The sequence below is a fragment of the Myotis lucifugus genome, unplaced genomic scaffold (genome assembly GCF_000147115.1).
Source record: "Myotis lucifugus unplaced genomic scaffold, Myoluc2.0 scaffold_383, whole genome shotgun sequence".
Taxonomy (NCBI): domain Eukaryota; kingdom Metazoa; phylum Chordata; class Mammalia; order Chiroptera; family Vespertilionidae; genus Myotis; species Myotis lucifugus.
In genome coordinates, this window is record NW_005871431.1 from 322,953 (window position 1) to 347,647 (window position 24,695).

The 24,695-nt window shown below is 57.1% G+C and overlaps 1 protein-coding gene across 1 annotated transcript; it reads left to right on the plus strand.

The window, feature by feature from the left end:
• The first annotated feature begins 555 nt into the window (after positions 1-555).
• LOC102435571 (ephrin-A2) lies at positions 556-22,808 on the plus strand. Its single transcript, XM_023743277.1, has 5 exons — positions 556-864; positions 1,956-2,072; positions 18,854-19,167; positions 20,918-20,983; positions 21,420-22,808. The coding sequence occupies exons 1-5, from the start codon at positions 584-586 to the stop codon at positions 21,539-21,541; spliced, it is 900 nt and encodes a 299-aa protein (XP_023599045.1). The 5' UTR covers positions 556-583; the 3' UTR covers positions 21,542-22,808.
• Positions 22,809-24,695: the final 1,887 nt, after the last annotated feature.

Here is a 24,695-nt window from a genome sequence, read left to right on the forward strand (position 1 = left end):
GGGTCAATTCAGTGTGGTCAGGATGGCGGAGGTGCCCTTCACTACAGTTGAGGACAGGATGCCCAGACTAGAGCAGGCAGTCCTGCCCTTCAGGAGGGCCTATCCTGAAGTTGTAGAGCCGGGCTGGGGACCAGAACAGCAAGAGCCCCCAGAGCCCCAAGGGTACTGTGCTGAAGTTAGCATGGCCTTTCCCTAGTCTGACTCCGCTATGCAATTGGGAACCTTCTTGTGAGGGTGTTGGCTCCCTTGTGGCCTGTAGCCCACTCTCTGGTCACCCAGCTTTTCTGACTTGTCCCCTGAACTGGGCATTCCGGTTGGTTATAGCCATTGTGCTCTGGGCCAGAAGGAACTGAGTCTCAGGCATAGGGCGCCAGCCAAGCCCTAGGTTAGTGAACAGCTGGCCGGGTGCAGAGCCCTGTGGGACAGCTAGAGGTGAAGCGGGGTTAGCGTCTAAGGGGCGGGGCCTTCCGCCCCCTCCAGCGCCGAGCTCCGCCCCCGCGGGCCATTGGTTGGCACCGCCCCTTGCCGGGTGAGTGACGGAGGGCTTGCAGGGGCGGGGTGCAGCCACCACTTCCGCAGAGCCATGGGGCTGTACGTGCTGCCGCCGCGGTCGCTCCTGCCAACGTTGCTGCTGTCAGTGCTGTTTTTCGGAACCCAGGGGGCCGCTTCCTCATCGCCACGCCTCACACAGACTACGCTCTCGCCACCGCAGGCCGTGACGAACGGGAGCCAGCCAGGCGCGCCTCACAACGGCACGCATCCCTGGCCAAAGGGCTCGTCAGGCCCGATGCTGCTGCGCTCCTTCTACGTGCTTTCTGGCTTCCTCAGCCTGGCAGTGCTCTACTTCCTCATCCGGGCCTGTAGGTATGTCAGGCGCATGCCGGCCTGCCTGGCGTGCCAATGAGCTCGCGCCTTGTGCCTCACGTGTCAAGGGCGAGCGCCCCGCCCCCCCCCAGTGGGCGTGAACAGCGCATCCTCCCGATCGAGGGTGATAGGCAGTCATGTGACACCGTGGTGCTTGGTAATGCAGGGGCACAGGAGCGGGTTTCTCGAACACAGCAACCCAGGCTGGACAGTGCGGGTGGGGGAGGGCACGCGCCCGGTTTATGCTTCTGCTCTGTAGCCCGTGCCAGGCGACACCCCCCAGCCCAACCTGGGTCTGTGATCCACGACGTCCCCCACCCTAGAAATGGAGAGGAGGGCCCCCCAGGCAGGGCCTGACCGAACCGAACCGAACCGCGCCTTCTTTCTCCGACTCTTTCAGCATTGGGGCTGGCTGCGATCAGTTTTTTGGTTCCACTGATGTTCTTCCTAGAGAGTTGAGGACTCCTCTTCCTTCCCATGGTTCACATGCCCTGCGAAGTTCTGGCTCAGTCCCCTGGCTTCCCTGTTTACTTCCTGTCTGTGGTTGACCTCCAGAGGGCTTTTGTCACACAGAGCTGAACATGTTCAGACGCTTTAAAGGGGCCCTTTTTGTCCCCTACCGACACTCCTGTGGGTGCACAGTGCTCTTGTTCCCTCTAAGTACTTGGTCTTGCATCCGCTTCAGAAGGCCCCCTTCCTTTCCCTGGTGCCCTGGTAGTGATCAGGGGCGGGCGCTTTGGCCTGAGACAGATAGTCCTCAGTTCAGTGTCTCTGGTACACCCTCACCCCCTCTGAGACTCGGTTTTCTCATCAGTAGAGTAGGATAACAGCACAGCCCTGGAGGGAGTCTGCTAAAGGAGGTATCCACTTGCCATTATTGACATAAGAGCAACTAAGCACCGTGACTGTTGTGAGGCCGAAGAAACAAAATTAGTCCAGGAAGCTTCACAGCAAAGCTTTGAGGGTCGGGCAGAGGAGGCAGAGAGCAGAGACAACACAGGATAATGGGGAAGGCAGGAAGCAGGTTGGGGTATCGGCTGCCACTGGAGGTGACCCGAGACAACCACTGATCTGCCTGGGACTGCTTGCAGGTTGAAGAAACCACAGCGGAGGAGCTATGGCCTCCTGGCTAACACTGAGGACCCCACTGACATGGCCTCGCTGGACAGTGATGAGGAAACCGTCTTTGAGACCAGGAATCTGAGATGGTACTGAAGTCCTCCACCTCCAGAAGCTCTGGGTGGGTGGGTAGAGCAGGGCTGGAGAGTTGGCAAGACCACTGATTCTTGAGGTCATCCATATGCCACCAGGCTGTGTAGCCTTGGGCAAGACATGTGCCCCTCCCAGCCTCAGTTTCCCATTTCTTGCTGATGGGAAGGGGCTGCAGTCTTGGGTCCGTGCTCTGGGCCCAACCCTGAAGATCAAGATCAACGTCAGAGATAGAGAATTAACTGCAGGGTGCTGCAGAGGGGATGGGTTGGGTGGTCTCTCCATGGCTCCAGCCCCAGGAAAATCATAGCAGGCAAAGGGAATGGTAGGAAGGAAGGAGTGCAGGACTAAGGACCCAGGGCCGGACCGAACCGAACCGAACCGAACCGCGCTTCTGGGCACCGAACCAGTTGGCAGGAAGTGATGGCTGTTCAGCCTCGCTTGTTGGGGGCATAGGTACGGAGTCCAAGAGTCTAAGGGGCGGTCGTAGCTTTCTAAGCCTGCCAGGTAACGCGTTGCTATGATGTGGTAGCCCCTCTGGTCTCCTCCACCTCCCCTAGCTAGGGGACCTCTTCTCCCTTCCTCCTTCCCCCAAGGTGCGAAGTTGAGCAGGGCCTGGCAAGCTGGGCAGGTGGACCCCAATGGTCCTGGGGGCAGGGACTGGACAGGTGAGAGGGCTCCCAGTCACTTGGAGGGTGAGTTTCAGGCACAGTTGGGGGAAGTGGATCAGGATAGGCCCATTGCTCCACACCTCTCACTCCTCCCCCTCATCTTTCAGATGTTCAGGTCAGGGAGGCGGTGTTCCCAACAGCCCTGGGGGAAGGACAAGAGACTTGGTCCACTCCCAGTGCCTACATACCCTCCGATTCTCCTGCTGGCCTGAGAGCTCGAGTGGGACCTGCCTAGCCTGCCTGAAGCCACCTCAGCCCTCCACTGCCACAGGACCACCCAGGATGCCAGGTGCAAACCGGAGGGGCCCCCGGCATCCCCATCTAGGATTCTGAGACCCTCTGGTTGGACTGTGACTTGTGCTGCTGACCCTCCCTGTGGGAACACAGCTGAGGCCTGGCAGGCAGGTGGGCTGAGGATCCTGTGTGGGAGTGCCTTCCCCACTGGGCTGGGGACAATAAAGGCAGCAGTGGTTCTGTAGCTGGCACCCCACTCCACATTGGGCCAGACCTGGCATCCTGGCTCACAGGCAGGGTGGATGGCAGAACAGGACTTCATCCAGGCCTGGTTTTTCTTATCTGTGATTATGCCGAGCTTCTATGACCTGTCCCCAGCGGTCCAGAGGGCCCAGGGAGGTATTCCATGAGGTAGACAAGAAAAATGGGAGGACCTGCCAGTCATCGCCTCTGGGCCTAGAGAGATCTCTTATTCATCCATCAAAGGCCTTGTATAGGGGCTCCCTCTTCTGTGCTGCCTTCAGCCTGGGGCCCCTCAGGCCATATTTTCTGGGATCCTCACCTCACCCCATTCACATCACTAGAACCGTTGGGGCTGGAGCTTCCTGTGCCCACCATGCCCCTCCCCTGTCAGCCTCCTGTGGAATCATTGATGAACCTACCCTGGCACCTGACCTCATTTCCTGGGAGGGGTTTGATGGGTTCTTTTTTGGGCTTTTTTTCTCTTCAAGGCACTATGTCTGGGTAGGGTCCAGTTCTGTCACCCCTTTCCCCTGTAAATTTGATCTTGGAGATTCGGAGGGGAGAGGCTGGCCTGTGGCAGCCCCACTGCCTGAGGTCTCACCCCAGACCCCTGGCCAGAGCTACCATGGCCACGTCATTAGGAGGAGCAGCCACTACGTGGTAGCCTTGTGCTGCCCGGCCTCTGCCCTGCTGCCTGCTTGGCCCAGGTGTGGCCTGGGCTCAGCCAGTTGTACAGGTGGGGAAATAGGTCCAGTTGGGAGCCCTGTTTCTCACGCCTCTTCCTGAGTTCACTGTGGGATGGGCCAAGCCTGCCCCCTGGGTCTGTCCCTTTCAGCCCCACTGACTCTCCTTGCTGAGGCTGAGCCTGGGTCCCTGCCTGTTGCCAGGTGCAAAGGAGTCATCTCTGCCAGTCACTCCTCTCTCCATCTCCAATCCTCTGAGCTGGTCCCCAGGCTGCATCCCCGCCCCCCCCCCCCCCCCCATCGCCTCAACTCTGCTCACACTTCTACTTCCCCCTCCAGTGTCAGTTGCCACCTCCAGAAAGTCTTCCCTCCTGGACTGCTCCCTGCCCTACTTCCCCACCATTCTGTGGGAGGGTCCTGCACTGAGGCACCAGCAGATCCTCCAGGGAAGTTTGAGGAAGTGAGGCCAGAGTCCCCTGGAGGACCCAGACATCACACCCTCTGCCTCTCGGGCTCTGGCTGTTCCCTCCCTATCTGCCTCCACCCCTGTCCACACATGCCTGTCTGTGGTCTCTGCATCTCTGTCTTCTCCACCTCTGAACCCCTGCCTACCTCCTTATTTGTGTCTCTCCATCTACACAGCCTTTCACTTGGTCTCCCTCTGTTTCCTTCTATCTCTCTGCTCTCTATCTCTCTCCCTGTCTGACCCACTGGGACATGCTTTTAACAGGTGCACAGACACTGTGCGGGTCCCCCCACCCTGTGATCTGTGTCCCTCTCCCACAGCTCTGAGCGATTTCTTGAGCTTCAAAAGGCACATTAATTACTCTAATGAGGTCAGGAGAGACCCTGCATCTGCCATCTGGAGCCAAGAACACACTGCACACCCTCCAGCCCGGCTGCCTCCTGCCCACCCAGTGGGGCGGGGAAGGGTGCCCCTTGCTTCCAGGCCCCTGTGCCTGTCAGCGCCTGTCAGCCTCACTGCATCCCCCTGCATTAGTGTGGAGTAATTGGCAGCCCCCTCCAAGGTTAATGCAATATTAGCAGGAAGTTCTCAGTGGCTAAAAGCCGGGAGAGGGGCCTGTCAGCACGAGATGAAAGGCCTGGATCGTGGCACTTTGAAGGCCCCTGTGTATGTGCATGCACATGAGGATGGGAGGGGCTTCCAGCACACACCTCTCACAGACACAGGACACATACAGCACGTGACACAGACTATCACACATAAGGGTTAGACACAGGACACACATGCACACATACTGCCTGCAACAGAGCCAGGGTCTGTGCCAGATCAGGGTGCACAACCCATAGCCCAGCACTCTTGTGGCCCTCCCACCACTTCTATCCCCCTCCACATGCCCACTGGACATGCAGCAAATCTGTCCCCTCTGCTGTGGGCAGGTTAGGGTTTCCTGCTCTTAGGTGACCACTGTGTGGCTTCTCTATCTTGGGAATGGGGACAGGTGGGAGCTGGACGCTGGATGCCTCTGGCTCATTAAAGCAGCAGCTTGTGGCTGGCTGCCTCAGACCAGTGGTGGGTGGTAGTCATGTTGTCTTCCAGGAACTGGGGGTTCTTTATGTGTGTGTATATATATGTTTTTATTGGTTTTTAGAGAGGAAGGGGAGAGAGAGAAACAACTATCAGTTGCCTTCAGTATGCCAGGTCGGAATGTAAAACCTGTGCCCTGGCTGGGAATTAAACCAGCAATCGTACATGGGACGACACCCAACCAGCTGAGCCACATCGGCCAGGGCAGGAGATGGTGGTTCTTGTGCTGGCTCTAATGTGGGTTCCCTGGGACATGGCCCCAGCATCCATCAGGGCCACATTGCTCTCACCTAGGGTCATCAGGTGAGGTAGCTGTGCCCTCCTGGGGTTCCCAGCATCCCAGTTCTGATTCCCCATCCTCTCTGGTGGCTCAGTGCCCCTCATACTCCCTGGAGGAGTATGAGCTTCCCTCCACCCCATGATGTCCTAGTTCTGGGCAGGTGTGGCTGTGCAGGTGCACCCAGACCTGTGCTACTTAGCACAGTAGCCATATGTGGCTGTTTACAGTCAAAGTAAGAAATTAAAAGCCCCATTCCTCGTCATACTGGCCACATTCCATGTGCCCAGTAGCCATGGGGAGCTGGGGGCACTTTTATGGGACAGTGAAGATCTGGAACGTTTCTACCCTCAAGAAAAGTCTAGCCCCAGACTGGCGGGTTATCACCATGGAGGATGTGTCTCTGTTCAGGCCTGGGGCTGGGAGGGTGGGAAGGAAGGCGGGAACTAGCAGGGGTGTGGGGCCTGTTCAGTCGCTGGCCTTGGCAGTTGCAGGAATCTTAGGTCCTGGCTGAGATTTCAAGGGCCTGGCTGGACACGAGGGTGGGAAGTCTAATTTATCAGCAAGAGAATGGGATACATTTTTATTTTCAATGACAGAAGCCACACCCCCACAGCCTGGGGGAATTCTTCATCCCAAGGGTGGGCTGGGCTGGTACAGAAGCCCTCGCCCTGCTCTGACCAGGGTCAGTGGAGCTCCCTGCCTTCTGAAGCCACCATTCTTCTCTGCCAGAAATCTACCTGACTGAGCTGGGGCATCTGAAAACCACTGGAGCCAGAGCAGGCTGCAGATTTGGTCTAATTTATTCTGTAATGAGAATTTTTCCCTGTGTATTTTTAGCCTTCACAGTGCTTTGGCCTTTGAAGGCTGAGGGATGCTGGACACTGATCCCCACCCTGGGGACTTGTCCAGTGGACCAGATGGCAGATGATGGGTAATAGGTACTGGATGGTGGGTGAAGGCTCAGTGGGTGCTGGACTGGGGTAAGTGGGTGGTGAGTGATGGGTAAGGGGTCAATGAACAGTGGGTGCTGAGCATAGGCTAGGTGCCAGGTCTGGTCTGGCTGGGACAAGATCCTTTCTGAGTCTGAGCCATACCCTGGAGCCCAAGAATGCAGACCCAGTTGGATGAGGATAGACCCTCATCGAAGACCCTGTCCTGGGGCTGACAGAGAACCCTGGATGACCTTGACCCTGACTGAGCATTAAACCCAAAACTTAAACTTTGTCCCTACACTGAGCCTGAAGTCCAACTCTTGACTTCAGAGGAAGCTTACACCAGAATGGCCCCTGATCCCAGCTGATCCCCTTGGCTGTTGAGGATGGAGACTGGGACAGCCCCCACCCCTGGGAGGGGACAGGGCCTCTTGGGTGCCCATAGCTGGTTCCAGCTGAGCCGGGGTCTCCATGAACAGCCAGGCAGCTGTTCCTGTACCTCCACCCTTGCCTTGCCTGGGGCCAGGCCTCAGAGCTGCCCAGCCTTCCCCTCCCTGGGCCCCTCCAGGCGCAGAGAGATTGAATGGGGGACACATGTCTTTGTTCCTATCCCTGCTCCAGCTCTGACCTTGAGAGAGAGACAAGAACAGAAGGAAAACAAAGCTTCAACTCAAATCTGCTCTGAGGAGGCAGTGGTGGCTCTCGCAGAGGTGGCTTTCACAGAGGTGGCCCCTGCGTGCAAATGAGCTGACCCAATGCTGGCCTTTTTAGAGCAGGTCCCCTCTGCCAGTGGTGTCCTGCCTGATCCCCTGTGCAGGTCCAGTGCTGCTGGGTTTGACAGCCCCACCCCATCTGTGAGGTCCTATAAAGTAGGATTCTCCAAAGGCCGAGGAGACTTCTGGAAAGGACCCCTCTGCCAGACAGGACGCTGGGCTGGGCCAGGCATGCTGGCACTCTGGGTACATGCAGCACTTTCTGCTTGGGCCAGCTACTAGGTCTCTGCTTAGGATACTAGGTCTCTGCTTAGGGTACTAGGTCTCTGCTTAGGAAGTGGCTGCCCTTCTGCTTCCCAAAGAACCAGCCAGCCAGCCAGCTGGGCTGAGCCCTTGCTCCAGGGATGTCCAGAGAGTTTGTCTGAAGGCCCAGGGCACCACTGGTAGACAGGTTCTGGGCCTCCTGGGCTTACCCCAACCACCACTAATAGGCAGGTTCTTTCCTCCTCAGAGTCATTGGGCCAGCCCTGGGATGGACATCTGCAGTCAGGTCAGAGGACAGGACCCACAAGACAGAACAGAATGAGTTGAGTTCCCCTAGAGGACAGAGGCCTGAAAATCTTATCCTGTGGGAGGTGGAGGCCCAGGGTCAGACGAGCCTTGAAGGAAAAACAGAATTTCAATGAGAGAAGGATAGATACTCCAGGTACAGCCAAGCAAAGGCTGGGAAGTGTGGCTGGCAGAGAAGTGGGGGCAGGGAGAAGCTTAGGGGACAACACAGTGGAGGTGTGTGGCTGGGATGGGTCTTATTCGAAGGTTAGTTTGCCCACCTCTTGCCTCCTATGGTCCCTGGGAGGAGCTTCAGCCATCTAGATGGGGACCTTCCAGTTCAAGAGCTCTTGGCTCTGGACCCTGCAGCAGGCCTGGGTGAGGGAAACAGACCAGAGAAGCAAAACCTGGCCGGGCACCACTGGTATTTAACATTCAGCACTTGGTGACAGCATAACTCCACAAGCTCAGTCTGGTGAGGCCGTGGCATGCATAAAGACAGAACTGTGCCCTACGGTTTTGCTCAGTAGCGTCGCCCTGTGGACTGATGGGTCACGGGTTTGATTCTAGTCAAGGGCACAAATATCAGTTGCAGGCTCGATCCCCAGCCTTTCCCATTCTTCCCTTGTCAGACGTCTCCTGCTTGTTGACTTATCTGCTGAAGGTGCCAAGGTATGGACTCCTGGTCCATTTTCTGGATGAAAAAACAGGGGTCCAAAGAGGTGTGACTGTCCTGTGGGCTCCCAGGGGGGGCAGTAATGGACTTTGGTTAGCCCGACTGCAAAAGTCTCCACCAGGTGCCCTAGCTGGTTTGGCTCAGTGGATAGAGCGTTGGCCTGCGGACTGAAGGGTCCCAGGTTCAGTTTTGGTCAAGGGCACATGCCTGGGTTGCAGGCTCAATCCCCAGTAGCAGGGCGTGCAGGAGGTAGCCAATCAATGATTCTCATCGATGTTTCTCTCTCTCTGAAATCAATAAAAATATATCTCCCTTCCTCTCTGAAATCAATAAAAAATATATTTTTAAAAAGCCTCAAAAAATAAAAAAATAAAAAAAATAAAAAGCCTCCACCAGGTGACTGGAGAGGTGGAGTGGGCTCAGCCTGGTTTAGGATTTGGGTTTGAAAGATGGGGATGAGCCATCTCTGTTCCTCCTGCTCTTTGAACTGCCAGGCTCTGCAGATGGGCTTGGTGGCCTGAATGGAGGTGACAGAGAGGAACTCAGGAAACCTCGATCAGGGCTACATGGTGATGATGGGATCTCGAGCAGGACCCTGGGGGTCCAAGCAACCAGACCAAGGACATGGACGGGGGAGGTGTCTGGGAAGCTTTGGCCGGGGCTGGGGGCGCGGTTGAGGCAGGAACCCCCGCCCACCCCCGCGTGGCCTGGGCACGGCAGGAGGGGGCGCCCGCGGCCCTCCCGGCGCTCGGGAGGGACAAAGGCTGGAGCCCCGGCCCCTCCTCGGCGGGTGCGGTGGCGGCGACGGCGGCCCGTGCTCCGAGAGTCCGCGCGGCCGGGCCGGCGCCCGGGGCGACCCCGGCGCCCCGCCCGCCGCCGCCTGACTTCTCGGCGCCCGAGGTCGTGCGCGCCCAGGCTGGGGTGGCCGGGGATCTCGAAGCGCCGGCGCGCCCTCCTCCCGCCCGCCTGCTCCGCGGCGGCGGCGGCGGCAGCAGAGGAGGCGGAGACGGCTGGCAGGCGGCGGCCAGGCGAGCGCGGCGGCCGGACCCGGGCCATGGCGTCCCGCGCAGCGCCCGCTGCTGCCCGTGCTACTTCTGCTGCTCCTGCCGCCGCCGCCGCCGCTGCCCTTAGCGCGCGCTGAGGACGCCTCCCGAGCCAACTCGGACCGCTACGCAGTCTACTGGAACCGCAGCAACCCCAGGTGAGCGCGGGTGGGAACGGGGCGCTGGGGGACCCCAGATGCCCTCCCCCCGGGCCCGGCCTCCCCACCCTGAGCTTGGGTGTCCCGTCCCCCAAACTCGCTGCTTCTGGAGTGGAGGGTGCCCGGTCCCCGGGGAGCCCCCAGGGAGTCCCGGCACCCCCGGAGTTTGGGGTACTCGTGCTACTCATGCATTCCCCTTCCGGGGTGCCCCACTGCCATGCAGTCTTGGGGACTTCCGCCTGCATGTCCCAGAGCGCCGCCATCCCCAGGAGTTTGGGGATCCCCTCTGGCATCCTCAGAAGCTGTGCAGCTTCCTAAGTTCCTTTCCAGACTTGGGGGACTCCATCCCTTGAGGCTCTCCAGGGAAGGTAACCCCCTTTCAGAGTTGGTGGGGCTCCCTTGGGACCTTGGCACTGAGCTGCACCTGGAGATGGGGGACCTTGGCCCCCTGGGTCCACAGGTACATCCTGCCAGCAGGTCCCCAGTATAACTTAAGGAAGTTGGAATGTACTTTCCTACTGACCCAGGTCCACCTGCACTCTAGGGTTTCAGGTCCAAACTTTGTAGGTCGGGGGGAGACTGAGGTACCTAGGGAGCTGGGGGTCAGTCCCAGGAGTCTTGACCGGTAATACCCTCGCCAATCCTCCTAGTGTTTGATGGGAGAAACTGAGGGGCAAAGGGGATGAGCAGCTGGCTCAAGGTCATGGCAATGGAGCAGAGCTGGGGCAGGGACCCAGGTGGCCTCTTCCCTAGCCTGCCGAGGTGCCAACGCCTGCCTGCTTGCCTACACAACCTCCTCAGTGCTGGGTGCTGAGTAGAATTTGGGGGACAGCAAAGTGAGAACATGAGAAAAGTTTGCTGGTGACTGACCACATCCTGGACATCAGCAGAAGCCTCTCTCTGGGCTGTCCCTGAGTCTTGAAGGCTGGAGTAGTCTAGGGGTCCATGGAGATAGGGCTCCAAGGTCCCATGGCTTTATTATCAGCTTCAGCAATCATGGTCGCACAGCTTTCCCATGGCGGCAGGGCTGTACATGGGGGTCTTAGGTGGCCAGCCTCCCAGCTCCCTGCCCCTCTGCCACTGATCACTTTCTTTTCATTTCCAATTCCTGCCGTGTGCCTTTCTAAGCTTGCCGTCCCCCCACACTGTTCCCTGCTGTCCTCAAGTCTTTGGGCCGAAAGTTGCATAAAGGGCAGTCTTTGAGGCAGGCTGTGGGACAAGGGTGGCCAGTGTCTGCCGTGGGGGCAGGGAGTACGCCCAGACACTCCCCTCAGTTGCCCAGCTGCAGGGTCGGACCCTGGAGCCCAGGATAGAGACCCCATGCCAAGGAGGGCTGGCCAGGCCACCTTGGACCCCTTCCCCTCATCACTGGCCCCGCTGGTCACATGTGGGTTTGATTATGGTTATTCCCCGAAGCTAGCTGAGCAGGGAGCCCAGCAGGCAGTGCTTCCCGGCCCAAGTTTTTGGTTACAGCTCCAAAATCCCTGTCCCTGTCATGGCCTGTCCTTTGTTGTAGCAAATGCCAAACACATGAGGAGCTGCAAACAAACCAGGATGAACCAGGGTGAACTGGGACAGATGGGGGTCATTGGGGCAGCCCTCTGCCCATTCTGCCACAGGGCTGTGCTGCTGGCAGGATCCTGCCAGGGAAAGGAGGTGCCCAGTCCTGGCTCTGCTACCACTTGGTCACCGCTGTTGCTGACCCAACAGCCCCGCTCTGAGGAGCCGCCTAAGGGGATGGCCTTGCTTGTCTGGTGCAGACCCTGGCCGGCATACCTTTCTCACCTCTCTCTCGTCCTCCTGTCTGGGGTGTCCCAGGTAGGAGGTGACCCCCCCCCCCCGACAGCTTGTGATGGAGGTGGGGGTTGGATGGGACCAGATCGGGACTCCATTCATTGCTGAAGTTGGGAGCTCTTCCAAAGGGGACCTTGGTGCCTGGGGACCCCTTGGGAGGTTTAGTGCCCAGGGGTGGCTGGACTGGAACCTATGCCCAGTAATGGGGTATCGCAGAAGGAGGGGTGGTGCTGGGCCGCAGGGTCTGAGGGCACCCAGGAATGCAACTTTCCCAAGGGCACTCAGTCCAGGGACCACAGCCTGGGGAGGGGCACAGGGTCGGAGAGCAGGCCTGAAGAGTGAGGTAGTCCCAGGAACAGAGATGAGAGACAGGCCTGGTTGGAAGAGCCAAGGATGGGGTCAAATCAGAGAGATTGGTGGCTGTGGCAGGCTGAGGAGACAGAAACGAGAAGAGGGGGTGGGGTCACTGAGCCTGAAAGAGGCACACACAAAAGGCACTGTGAGGAAGGGCACAGCTAGGGCTGGGCAGCTCGAGGTGGGGACAGACAGGCAGAAGAGAAGAGCATGAGCGGCGGCTGTGCTCAGGTGGAGATGGACAGGCACTGGTGGCATTGCGGTGAGGCCAGCTGCCCTCGCATGGCTGGGCCTGGTACCTGCACTGAGGTAGTAAGTGTGTAGCTTTTTCCCAAGTTATGTTCTCCTACTGTGCAGATATTTCCTTTGGCCTGCGGACTTCGCAGAAGAGGGAGCCTCGCACCTACCTCTACTGCTGTCGTAGGGTGGGGGTCCTGTCGCCAGTCCAGCCACCCTCCCCTGGCACCCCCACCAGCTGCTGTCCATTGCTGGTGTCTCTGAGCCTGTCCCCAGCTGGGTTGCGCTGGGCCAGGGTCCTGGGCCAGCTGCCCTCACCTGGCCTGGCCATTGGCCGAATGTGGGGCTACGTGTGCATTTGTGCACACGGGGGGTGCAGGGGCTGCAGGATGTGTTTGTGTTGAGGTGTGTTCTTGTTCCTGACATACAGGGGGTCCTAGGGACCCCGGGAGGTGCATGTCTGTGTGGCAGGGTGATACATGTGCCTACCTATGTATGGCGGCCTTGGCTTGTTTGCACATGTGTCTATGTGATTATGCCAGGAGTGCACACGTGTGGAGGGTGTAACACACATTTGCAGGAGTGTGTCTGTGTGTGGAATGTGTGCGGTGTCTGGGGGTACATATGCCTATCTGCATGTGCATATTTGTGCATGGGGAGAATGTTTATGTTTGTGTTTGTGTGTGGTGTGCACATGTGTGTCTTTAGTGTGTCTGTGGAGAGCACATGTGTGTCTGCATGTGCAGTCTGGCTCTGGCTGTCCCAGGGCCTCACTGATGGTGGCACAGAATGCTTCCCTGCCCACCCTTCACCTCCTCTTTGGGCCAGGTGGGTCCCTGCTGAGGGACCTGTCCAGATCCCTCGGGTCCCATGCTGCCTGTGGTGTAGAGCAGCGGTCACCAACCTTTCAGACCTCACGGACCACCAGTGAGGCCGCTGGTGTAGAGGGTTCCATTGAGGTTGACAGCGGGTACCATGCAGGGTACCTGCCAACCCTCATACTCCCCACTTGACTGGAACACCTCAGCCAGACTGGACCCAGCTGTGCCAACCTGGGTGGGGGCTCTGGGCTTAGTCCCTACCCCCACCAGGCATCTCGGGTTCTTGCCACCCTCCCCTGGCCCTCCAGATTACTCACATTTCCTCTCAAATGGCCTGGTGGGAAATGTGGGTTTGGGGAGGATGTTCCTGTGGTGTAGGTGTGGGGCCTCTATCCCAATCCCCATCCCTGCTGGCCTTGCCTGGGCCTCTGGGGGGAGCTGGCCCTGAAGGGGCAATGCTTTTATTTTGCCGCATGAGGCTTTTTTGTTTTGTTTGAAAGAAACTCACCCTCTGAGGCTTGCGGGGCTTCCAGTAGGCCGTGGGAGGGCCTGGACTTGGATTTATGGATCCTAGAACCCTAGGTGTGATCTCAGGTGGGCAGTTTGGCTGCTCTGAACCTGTGTCTCCTCCATGAAGTCGGGGCTGGCAGGCTATGCCCCTCAGCAGATGGCAGTAGGAGTCTTTTTTAAAAAATATATTTGTATTGATTCAGAGAGGAAGGGAGAGGGAGAGAGAGATAGAAACATCAATGATGAGAGAGAATCATTGATCGGCTGCCTTCTGCACGACCCCTACTGGGGATCGAGCCTGCAACCCAGGCATGTGCCCTTGACCGGAATCGAACCTGGGACCCTTCAGTCCGCAGGCCGACGCTCTATCAACTGAGCCAAACCAGCTAGGGCCGTGGTCGGCAAACCGCGGCTCGCGAGCCACATGTGGCTCTTAGGCCCCTTGAGTGTGGCTCTTCCACAAAATACCATATGCGGGCACGCACGTACAGTGCGATTGAAACTTCGTGGCCCATGCGCAGAAGTCAGTATTTTGTGGGAGAGCCGGTATTTTGTGGAAGAGCCACACTCAAGGGGCCAAAGAGCTGCATGTGGCTCGCGAGCCATGGTTTGCCAAGCTGCACTCTGCCGACCACTGAGCTAGGGCATGCAGTAGGAGTCTTAAGGGGCACAGAGAGGAGAAACCGAGGCAGTCCCTGTGGGCAAGAGGAGGGGCCTGCAGGCCCCCAAATCCACAATGATAGTGATGTTCCAGGAATAGGTGACATGGCCATCCATGCCCCACCTGGGAGGGAACCCAGGCCCCCACCAGGTGGGAGTGACTCAAAACTGCCCCATTCAGCCCCCTGGCACTGCTGTCCCCACCATGCTGCTTCCATCCTAAATTGATGTGTGAGCACAAATCAGACTGAACTTGGTGGCCAGCCAGACCCCGCTACAGGTGCACACCCCTCTCCCTGCACCCACCTGGCTATTGTAGGCACTTGGTCTCCCATGCCTCAGTCTCCCTGTCAACCCAAGGATGTTGACTTCAAAGGGCTTAATTCACTGCACAGGTCAAGTTGCCCCCTCGCCCAGCCCACACCCCAGCCATGCAGCCCCCTAACCCACCACCCTGTGCCTCCATTTCACAGACCCAGAATAAGTGAGTCATCTAAGGGCAGGGGGAAGCCGGGCCCAATTGGGCGTCACCCCTCTCCAAGAGGCAGCCAGGTCTGGGGCTGGCCAAGGAGTGTCAGAGACACTGCGTGCATTCTGGGGGAAGACAGGCCTATGCATCTGGGCCATGTCTTACTGAGACTGAGGCCCAGGGCTAGAGCTGATTCTGTGTCTCCTCCCCACCTATTGTGCCCACCCTGTACTCAGTGTATCCCCTGCACCCAAAAGGCCATACATGTTGTGTCCAACCCTGCATTACTTGAGGCCCTAATTTCCCCTGAGGTCCCACCCAGCCACCCTGTCCTGGTGGCCAGGCCTCAGATGGAGAAATGTCTTCTTGGCCCCTGGAAAGCCTAGGAGTGGGCACTGAGGCCTTAGGGACCTCACTGGGAGCAGCAGGCAGGGACAAGTGGGCGCTGCCCCACTAGGGTGCCAGATGGGCACCCAGGGCCTGGGCATGCTACCCACCTCACCAGTGCCTCCGTTTCCAGTCTGGGAAGTGCCCCCACCATTTTGGGTGAGATCCTTAATTAGTTGCTTTGCTATTAGCTCCTAATGACTTGCCAATTGCCCAATTGGAGCTAATTAGCAGCTTGCCAGGTGGTTGCGGAGAGGGGGCAGTTGGCAAGGTTGGGGTGGCCATGAAGGGCAGGACAGGGAGCCCTGGTGGGTGAGGGATCACCCAGGGTGGGAGGGCTGCCTGGAGGAGCAGAGTTTGGCAGGGTGATCTAGATGGAGGCAAAGGTGTGGCTGGTGGGGGTGGGGGCGGGGGTGGGGATGGGAGCAGGAGGTCTGAAAGCCTGGGGAACCCTCTGCCTAGGAAAGATCCCAACTCAGTCACTAACTCCTTGGTGAGAATTTCTCCTCTATCTGCTGCAACCAGAGTATTTTCGTATCAAGCTAAGGCCCCAGTGGAGGAAATGAAGGCTTTGTATTGCATGCACCAGGAACCAGGCACCAGGCTGTTTGGGGGCTGGGCCTCTAACACACAAACAGGGGTGAGGCGCCTGCCCTTGGCTTGCTAGCCAACTTGGAACCGGGAATGCCAACACAGCAAGGCAGTCACTGTTTCATTTTATTGTGTGTGTGTGTGAATCCTCACCTGAGGATATTTTTTCCCACTGATTTTTAGAGAGCATGGACGGGAAGGGGAGAATTAGAGAGAAGCATTGATGTGAGACATATCGATTGGTTGCCTCCTACACTTGCCCCACACATGCCCCAACCAGTGCCAGGGATCGAGCCTGCAACTGAGGTATGTGCCCTTGATCGGAATCAAACCCACCATCCTTTAGTCCAAGGGCCATCGCTCTATAGAGCCAAACCAGCTAGGGCACAGCTGTCACTATTTTAAATCCAGGAAGGGGAAAAATGGCCCACTTAAGGGGGGGGTGGGGGTGGGGCTTCTCCTGGGACACGCCTCTCTTCCCCATGTGGGGGCCACTTTTTGCTCCCCAAGACTCTAACACCTTGAATCCTTGGCCTTTGATCAACAAATATGTATTAAGCACCAAATATGTATAAGGTCTGTGTGGGTCACCAGGAAGGAGCAGAAAAGGAGGCCAACCCTCATTGTCCAGGACTATGTAGAGGTAAAACTATGATGATATTGTAATGAGATACATGATAAGGTTGGGGAGGCAGGGAAAAGCATTCCAGGCAGAGGGACGAGTGTGTGCAACGGCCCTGGGGTGGGAACAGGAACAGCCAAGAGGCTGGTGTGGCTGGAAGGCAGGCAGAGGGTGATAAGGGGGCCTGGTGGGCCTGGGAGGGCAGTTTTATTCTGAGCAGTGGAGAGAGTTTTGAGCCATTGGATCACAGAGTCCCATTGACATTCAGGAAAGAGCCCTGGATTTTGGGAGACAAGGCTGACCTGGTGGGGTACAGATGTCTGGCTTCCGAGCCAGCAAAGAAAGCAGCCTTGGTCTCTAATGCTTTTCAGAAGGTGAAGAGAGAATGATGGTAGCATCTGGTGCAGTGGGAGGGAGGGGGTTAAACGTAATGGGGGACACAGGCAGAGGTGGAGGGGGAAGAAAGGGTCACGCTGTGGTCCCACTTTCCCAAGTCCATTCCGGTCTCAAGAAAGCCCTGCAGAAAGCCAGGCTCTCTCTCAGGCTATGTGTGCATCTCCGGGCATTGTGCCAGGGACAGGAAGGGGAACTGAGGCCCAGAGGTGTTGGCGGCCAGGTTGGCAGCCCTTCCAGCCTGGCACCTCCTCCTTACTCCCCTACAGGGCCCTGCATAGGTACTAGCCAGTCCCCAAGTGGGTGCTTGGCTGCCGCTGCCATCGATTGGCTGATCAATGGGGCTTTCAGTGGGGCCAGGAAGGAGTGAAAATGACTCTTCAAAAAGCCTGGAGCAGCTTCTGCATCAATCAAGCCCAAGGGGCTGAAGGACAGACAAGGCCTGGACAGCCTTGGGGCAGCCTGCGGGATGGGCAGAGTTCAAGGCTGACCCTGTCTCAGCCTGACCCTGGTCCCAGCCTGATCCCCCTTCCTGAGGCTAGCTGCCAGACACATTTATTCTACAAAAGCCTTCCCACCTCTGTGGAGGTGGAATGAGCTCCCGATCCCTGGACAAACCCAATAGGATGGGGAAGAGGCTGGGGAGAATCTGCTCCTTCCTGTTCCCAGAACTGAAATTCTGGGAGCCTGGATCTTAGCGACAGACTTGAAATCACTGCTGTAGGGATGGATGGGGAAGCTGAGGCACAAGTGAGCAGGGTCTTCTGCCTGCCTCATTCCCACTTCTGGGGGTCCTGCCCTGCCTGGTGCACATCTCAGGGGGCCAGCCCCTACCATCTGATAATTCTGTTGCCCCCGCAGGTGCCAGCTGTGCCAATTAGTGCTCCTGGCATGGGGGTCACATAGAGCTCCCTCCCACGGGCTGGGGCTGCTAGCAGGGTGAGTACAGAGAGTGGCGGGCTGGAATCCCAGCACCTTGCACCCTCCCTGCTGCCCACCCCGGCCAGGTCTTTTTCCTGGCCTACACAGGGAGGAAGAAGACGGGCTGCCTGGGGGAGCCTACACTCCAAGCACAGTGCTTAGGCTTTTTATGTGCTAATAAGCCCCTCTTGGGGGGCCCCCCTGTTGTCTCCTGCGTTTACATGACAGGGACCCTGGGGACCATGTCTGGAAGATCTAAGAGCTTCTGGTGCTGTAACCCGAGGTGGTGATGGAAGGGGAGCTGCCCGTCTCTGGCTCAGCTGACCTCCATCCTCCCAAGACAAGGCTGGGTCAAGAGGGGCTTCAGCTGCCAGTCTAAAGGGACCTCCCTGGCAAGGCCGGGAGTCAGGGTTGGGATGCGGAGGTGTCATGGGTCGGGGAACCGGGCGTAGTGACCAGGAGATTGGGGGTCAGCTGCCTGATCCTGAGGCTCCAATCTGGGGTCACACGGGACGGAAGGGGTAGGGCTGGGAGTGAATCCAGGACACCTCTGAGCTAGGCCGAGGGAGTGCCTGAGGTGCTCTTCACTCCGCCCCACCACCTGCGGGGACACTGAGGCAGAGCTTGCCCAGAGGCCAGAACTCCGGGCCTGTGTCCCCACGCCACCTTGGGCCTTCCTGGCCGGCGGATCTGCAGGAGGAGAGCCAAGGAAGCTGCATCTGATGGGCAGGATGGGGGGTTATCTGGAGGAGGGGGTGTCGAAGTCAAGCCGTAATAACGTTTCTGGAGAAGGACTTCCTGGTGGGGAACAGCTTGTGTGGAGCCTGTTTGCCAAGAGGGGCCCAGATGTTGGGCCTGCGGGGTGGGGATGGGTGTGTGTGTGTGTGTGTGTGTGTGTGTGTGTGTGTGGAGGCGCTTCCGAATCACTTGGTACTTGTTCGTTTGCATGTTACCCTGAATGCGGTCCCTCCCCCTCAGCTCCAACCACGTTGAGGCCACGGGCTCAGGCGCCTGCCAGCTGACCGGTCTGCTGGGCCAGGGACTTTCAGGGTAGGGGGTGGGTGCCAGACCGGGGACCGTGGGCTCGCACCCTCGAACCTTTCTCAGCTTCCGCCTAGCGGTCTCCTAAGACAGCTCCCAACCCCGTGCTGGTCGCACCCCCGCGCAGACCACGCCCCTCGCGTTTCCATCCCTTGGCCTCCGCCCCCGCTTTGGCACGTCCCCTAAACTCCTCCCGGACCACGGTCTGCTATCCGGCCCGCCCCGAGCTCACCGCCGGCCCCCATCCAGGTTCCACGCGGGTGCGGCGGACGACCGCGGGGGCTACACGGTGGAGGTGAGCATCAACGACTACCTGGACATCTACTGCCCGCACTACGGGGCGCCGCTGCCTCCGGCGGAGCGCATGGAGCACTACGTGCTGTACATGGTCAACGGCGAGGGCCACGCCTCCTGCGACCACCGGCAGCGCGGCTTCAAGCGCTGGGAGTGCAACCGGCCCGCTGCGCCCGGGGGGCCGCTCAAGTTCTCCGAGAAGTTCCAGCTCTTCACGCCCTTCTCGCTGGGCTTCGAGTTCCGCCCGGGCCACGAGTATTACTACATCTGTGAGTGGGCGGGCGGCTCCGGGAAACGGGAGAGGCGGGGGTGGGGTGGGGGGTGGGGTGGGGAAGGGCGGGGTCGAAAGCCAGGAGGGCGAGGGCCTGGGGTGGGAGGCCAGGGCGTGGTTTCGGCCCCGCTCCTTGTCCCGCGCTGGCCTCTGTCCTGGGGTCGGGGTCAGCCTCTTGGGTGGGCTCCCCAGCAAGCCCTGGAGGCCCACTGTCAGAGTCCCCATTTTGCAGATTGGGAAACTGAGGCTCAGAGTGCGGCGGAGAATATATATATATAACCTCAGCCTCAGGATCAGCACTGGACCTCTGTTCTGGGGGAGCCGATGACCCCACCATCAGTTTGTCCCACACTGGGACCAACGCTGCCCACCCCCCAAAGCACTGAGGGGGTAAACTGAGGCATACCGAGTCTAGTGGGAGAGTGGAGCTTGGTCAAAGCCAGGGGAGAGAGCAGAGCCCTTGTTCTGCCCAGTACATCCTGTTTTGAGCAGGGATCCCCCTGGCCCTACCCCTGCCACACCATCCAACCCCTGCTGCGGGGAAGGGACCCAGCTCCTCAATATTCCGGCCCCTGTTGTGTCAAATTAAACTTCACAAGGCCCCCTCTCCTCCTTTTCTGCTCTGTTTGGACTTCTTTTTAATTCAGGGAACAAAGGGGTGGAGGCAGGGGGAAGAAGGTGTTTAAATTAAGTCCTGTAATATAAGAAAAATTACATTTTCTTTCTGAGATGGGAGTTTCATAAAGACGATCATTGTAATTATTTGTCCTGTCTCTGTGACAAATGTTATTTTTATTATCTGCTCTTTATCTTCATCTCCCAGAGTAAGGGGCTTCTGGGGGTTGGGGCAAAGGTGGCAGCCGAAGACAAGAGGACAGTCTGAGAGGACAGGTGGGGACAAGCCTGGCTATAGCTCTGGGTGCCCACAGCTGTTTACATGTGTGCTCCCTGCCAGCCCCCTCCCTTCTGATTCGTGGCTGAGCCATGGCACCACCCTTTCCCCGCTCCAGGGCCCTTGTCATGTTGGCCAGGAAGCAGGGAGCAATAATGGTGGCTTTTTTTAAAAAATATTTTATTGATTTTTTAGAGAGAGGAAGGGAGAGGGATAGAGAGTTAGAAACATCGATTCAGCTGCCTCCTGCACACTCCCCACTGGGGATGTGCCAGCAACCAAGGTACATGCCCTTGACTGGAATCGAACCTGGGACTCTTGAGTCTGCAGGCCGATGCTCTATCCACTGAGCCAAACCAGTTAGGGCAATGGTGGCTTTTTAGGCATGAGATCCCATGTGTTTCCACTTACATGTGACCTCTGTAGTGTGGGCTCCAGGAGAAGTGGAATCAGCCCCCCTTCCAGGGTAACTGGCTTCTGTTGTCTCCCAGATGGAAATAATCGTTTTCACGGTATCTCCTGTGTGCCAGCTGGAGCCCCATAGGGGGTGATTTGTCAACAGTAGCCCAGAGAGCAGGGATTTGCTCCCATGTTAATCATTTGGTTATACTGAGTTTTGGGTGGTCAATTGAACACAAACATTTTTATCTATCACCTTTGAACCTTGCTCTGTACATGATGGGAAATAAGGGGGGCACTGTGTCTGGGGCTTTGATGTATGATTAGGAGTTTTATGGGTGGATCCCCACCTGGTGTCAAGGATGAGATGCCAGCCTGGGGAAAGGGGTTATAGTGCTAGGAGGTCTTGGCCACCCAGACCCCCCTGCCCCACTAACTCACAACCCATTTCTTCTAGCTGCCACACCACCCAATGCTGTTGACCGGCCCTGCCTTCGGCTAAAGGTTTACGTGCGGCCAACCAGTAAGTACTCAGGGAGTCGGGCAGGGTCCTCATTGAGAATCCACGGGGTGGTCAGTAGAGTCAGGGGATGATCACAACACAGCCTACGAAGTCCTACAGCCTCAGCCAGGGCAGGCTCACCCTTGAGCCTCAGTTTCCCCATCTGCAAATCAGGACATTTCAGACCTTCAAGAGTGAAGCACCTCACTGAGGCCATCACTCCCGGGTGTGGGCGTCAGGGAAGTTTCCTGAGATGGACCAAAGGGCCTGTGTTCTGAGCTCTTGAAACACCATAGCCACACCCAGAGACAAGGGGACTCGTGCAGCTCTCACCCGAGTGCCAGGGTTGAGACATTCAATGATCAGGTCTGGATAAGCCCTACGGAGCAGATGGAGGGGTGGCCACTTAGGGAGGGGTCTGGGCTGCTGCTGACTGTTCTGTCTCCTTGTCCCCCAGACGAGACCCTGTATGAGGCCCCTGAGCCCATCTTCACCAGCAATAATTCGTGCAGTAGCCTGGGCAGCTGTCAGCTCTTCCTCAGCACTGTCCCGGTACTCTGGACCCTTTTGGGCTCCTAGTTCTGGCCCACATGATGCCGGCCCCACCTGGACGACCGAATCCAAGACCAAATAGAGACGCCTGGCTCTCCCTCGACTGGTGCTGCCCCCACCTACAGGGGGTTTCTGCCTGCTCCAGAACCAGCCCCAATAGCGGGGGACAGCCAACAGCCCCTGATGCCTGAGGGGCAGGGTGTCAGTACAGCCCCTGAGCAGACCATCTCCTCAGGGGCACTGGAGAACCTGAGAAACTATCAGCGATGTTGGTTTTTTTTGTTTGTTTATTTTTCATGGTTGGATCAGAAAGGCTTGAATTTTTAATTTAATTTATTCCTTGCTGTCGCCAGTGACTTTGAAAGGAAACACATTAGTTTGTGAGGGGGGGTGGTGGTGGTCCTTGGCCCCCTGGGGGATGGGGATGGGTAACCCCTAGTGTGGTTGCTCCATTTGTTGGGTCCTGGCTGGAGACCACTGCAGACCCCCCAGATGCCCCAGGACAGGCCAGTATGAGGCAGAAGGGTAAGGGTGAGAGCCCTGGATTCTGGCCCAGGACTCTGAACCCACCTCAGATTCTCGTCCCCTCAGCCCCACTCTCCTCATGCCTGGTGATTGTCTCCCAGAGTGGAAACCCACGCTGTTTCACCAGAGGCCCCCAGAGTTCCGGCCACTCCGAATTACAGCTCCCCACTGTGTTCCACAGCCTCTCACCATCACCCCTGAGCCCAAGAAGACCTTACATTTCTGTAAATAGAGCCAGGAAGTATATACTGTGGTTTATTTTTACTGTATTCCTGAGGACAAACTGGACAGTTTCTTTTTTTCTCACATCTTCAGGGGGATCTTTTATTTTGGTGGGAGGGTGGGTGGACTTTTTAGAGTAGAAGCCACACTTTGCAATAAGCTTGTTCGTCTGTCAGAGCCCTCTTCCTCTGCTCCGTGACTAATAATGTTTATAAGAAAAAAGAAAACAGGACACTACAAGATGGGGGGTGGACCTGCCAAAAAGAAACCCCCTCCCAAAGACACTTTAATGAAGCAAACAGCACATTTATACAGATTTCATATTTCTACCCACCTTTCCTGATCTGTGTTTTATATAATATATAAATATATATGGTGCACAGCTGCTGGGAGACCACCAGGCGTGCCAGCTGGGGGGGCCTTTTGTAGGGGTTGGCGTGGGTGGTGGTGTTGCCACGCCTGGAGCTGGCGACAGGGCCTCCTCCCTCCCGTCACAATCAACTTTGGATTCTGTATTTTTTAATAATAAAATAAGCATAAACCTCTAGCGTGTGCATCTGTGTTAGGCCGGTGACCCTCAGAGGTGCTTTGAGCTAGTAATTTGGGAGTCAGGTCCTTGCTAGGGAGGGGTGTCCTGGAAGAACATCTGGGGAGGATCATGATTGGTTCTTTTGTTCTGTGCATCTTCTAGGCCGGGCCCTAGAATAAGCATTTTATGGGGCATTATATCCTTCCTTGCCATCCATGGGCCTTGGTTTCCCCCTTTTGAGAAATGGGAACAAGCCCCCTATCCCCCAGGGATCCCTGGGAGGATGGAGGGAGGACAGGTGGGCTGTGAGTACACAGCAGGGGCTTATTAAGTGTCCCTTGGAGCACATGATGTATTTCTTAGAAACCAAATTCTGCCCCTGGCCATTTTGGCCCAGTGGATAGAGCATCAGCCCCAGGATTGAAGGGTCCCAGGTTTGATTCTGATCAAGGGCTCGTACCTCAGTTGCAGGCTCCATTTCTGGTCAGGCTGCATGCGGAGGCAACCAATTGATGTGTCTCTCTCACATTGATGTTTCTCTCTCTGCCTCTCCCTCTCCCTTCCACTCTCTAAAAATCAACGGGAAAATATCCTCAGGTGAGGATTAACAAAAAACACACAAAAGAAACCAAATCCTGTGACATCTCCATTACCAAGCTCTGTTGTGTGACTTAGTTTCCCTAACTGCCCCAGGCCAGGGCAGGGGAGTTTGGCTTCTCTAAATCGCTTTCTGGTTTTGCAAAAGGCATGGTCAGTGCGTTGTGGAGTCCCAGGGGCCTTCTCCCCAGTCTAGCCCTGGACGGAGGCACAGAGAGGCTGGGGGCTACCCAGCAGGGCTGAGAGTCTGTGGTGTTTGAGGCTGCTCATGCCTGGGTGCTGTTCCTGGGACTGCAGTGTCTTGGGTATAGTTTGCCGAGAGGGAAGGCTCTCAGCTAATGAATTTGGCCGTGCTGAGCTCGGTGACAGGGGCTGCCTCTTAATGAGGCCAACGAACAGCACAAAGACCCCTGTGTGTTCCCCGCCTGCCCCTGCACAGTGGCAGCGGATGGAGTGTGCCGAGTACCATGAGGGAGAACCTAGGGTCCCCGCCACACAGTGAGGACCTCGAGGCTCCAACCCAGCCACAGAGTCAGAGGGACCTAGAGGGAGAGAATTAAATGCAGGAATCATGGGACTGAATCTTAGCAGTTGACTTTGATTTTGTTATTAAAAAAAAATCTTTCTCTATAAAACCCTAATATGCAAATAGACTGAACGGCAGAACAGTCGGTCGCTATGACGTGCGCTGACCGCGAGGGGTTGCGTGCAGAACATGGCGGGCATGGTGGGATGGTGGAGCAGGTAAGCGGGGGTGCCAGACCAAGGCGGGGTGCTGGTCACTATCATTGGGGTGAGCCTCTGTTGATTACTGATAATTCTTTGCTCCTGTGTGCCGCAGTCCCGCCCCAGGCACCCCTGGCGCTGGCCCCAATCGCTTGGGCCATCCATTCATTTAAAGTACAACTTCATAACTTTTAGTATATTCACAGGGTTGTGCAACGAGTACCCCTATGTAATTCCAGAACCTTCCATCACCCCTGAAAGAACCCTGTCCCCATCAGCAGTCACCCTCAGCCACTGACAACCACGAAGCCACTTTCTGTCTCTGGATTTGCCTGTCCCGAACATGTCACATGAATGGAATCCCACACCGTGTGGCCTTTTGTGTCTGACTTCCCTTACTGAGCATCATGTGTTCACGGTCCATTTATGCTGTAGCGAGGGTCACTGCTTTGCTCCTTTTCATGGCTGGGTAGTATTCCAGTGTGCGGATGGACCACTTTTGTTTATCTGTTCATTTGCTGAAGGCTTTTAGGTTGTTTCATCTTTTAGTGATTACAAGGATTTTTTTTAAATATATTTTAT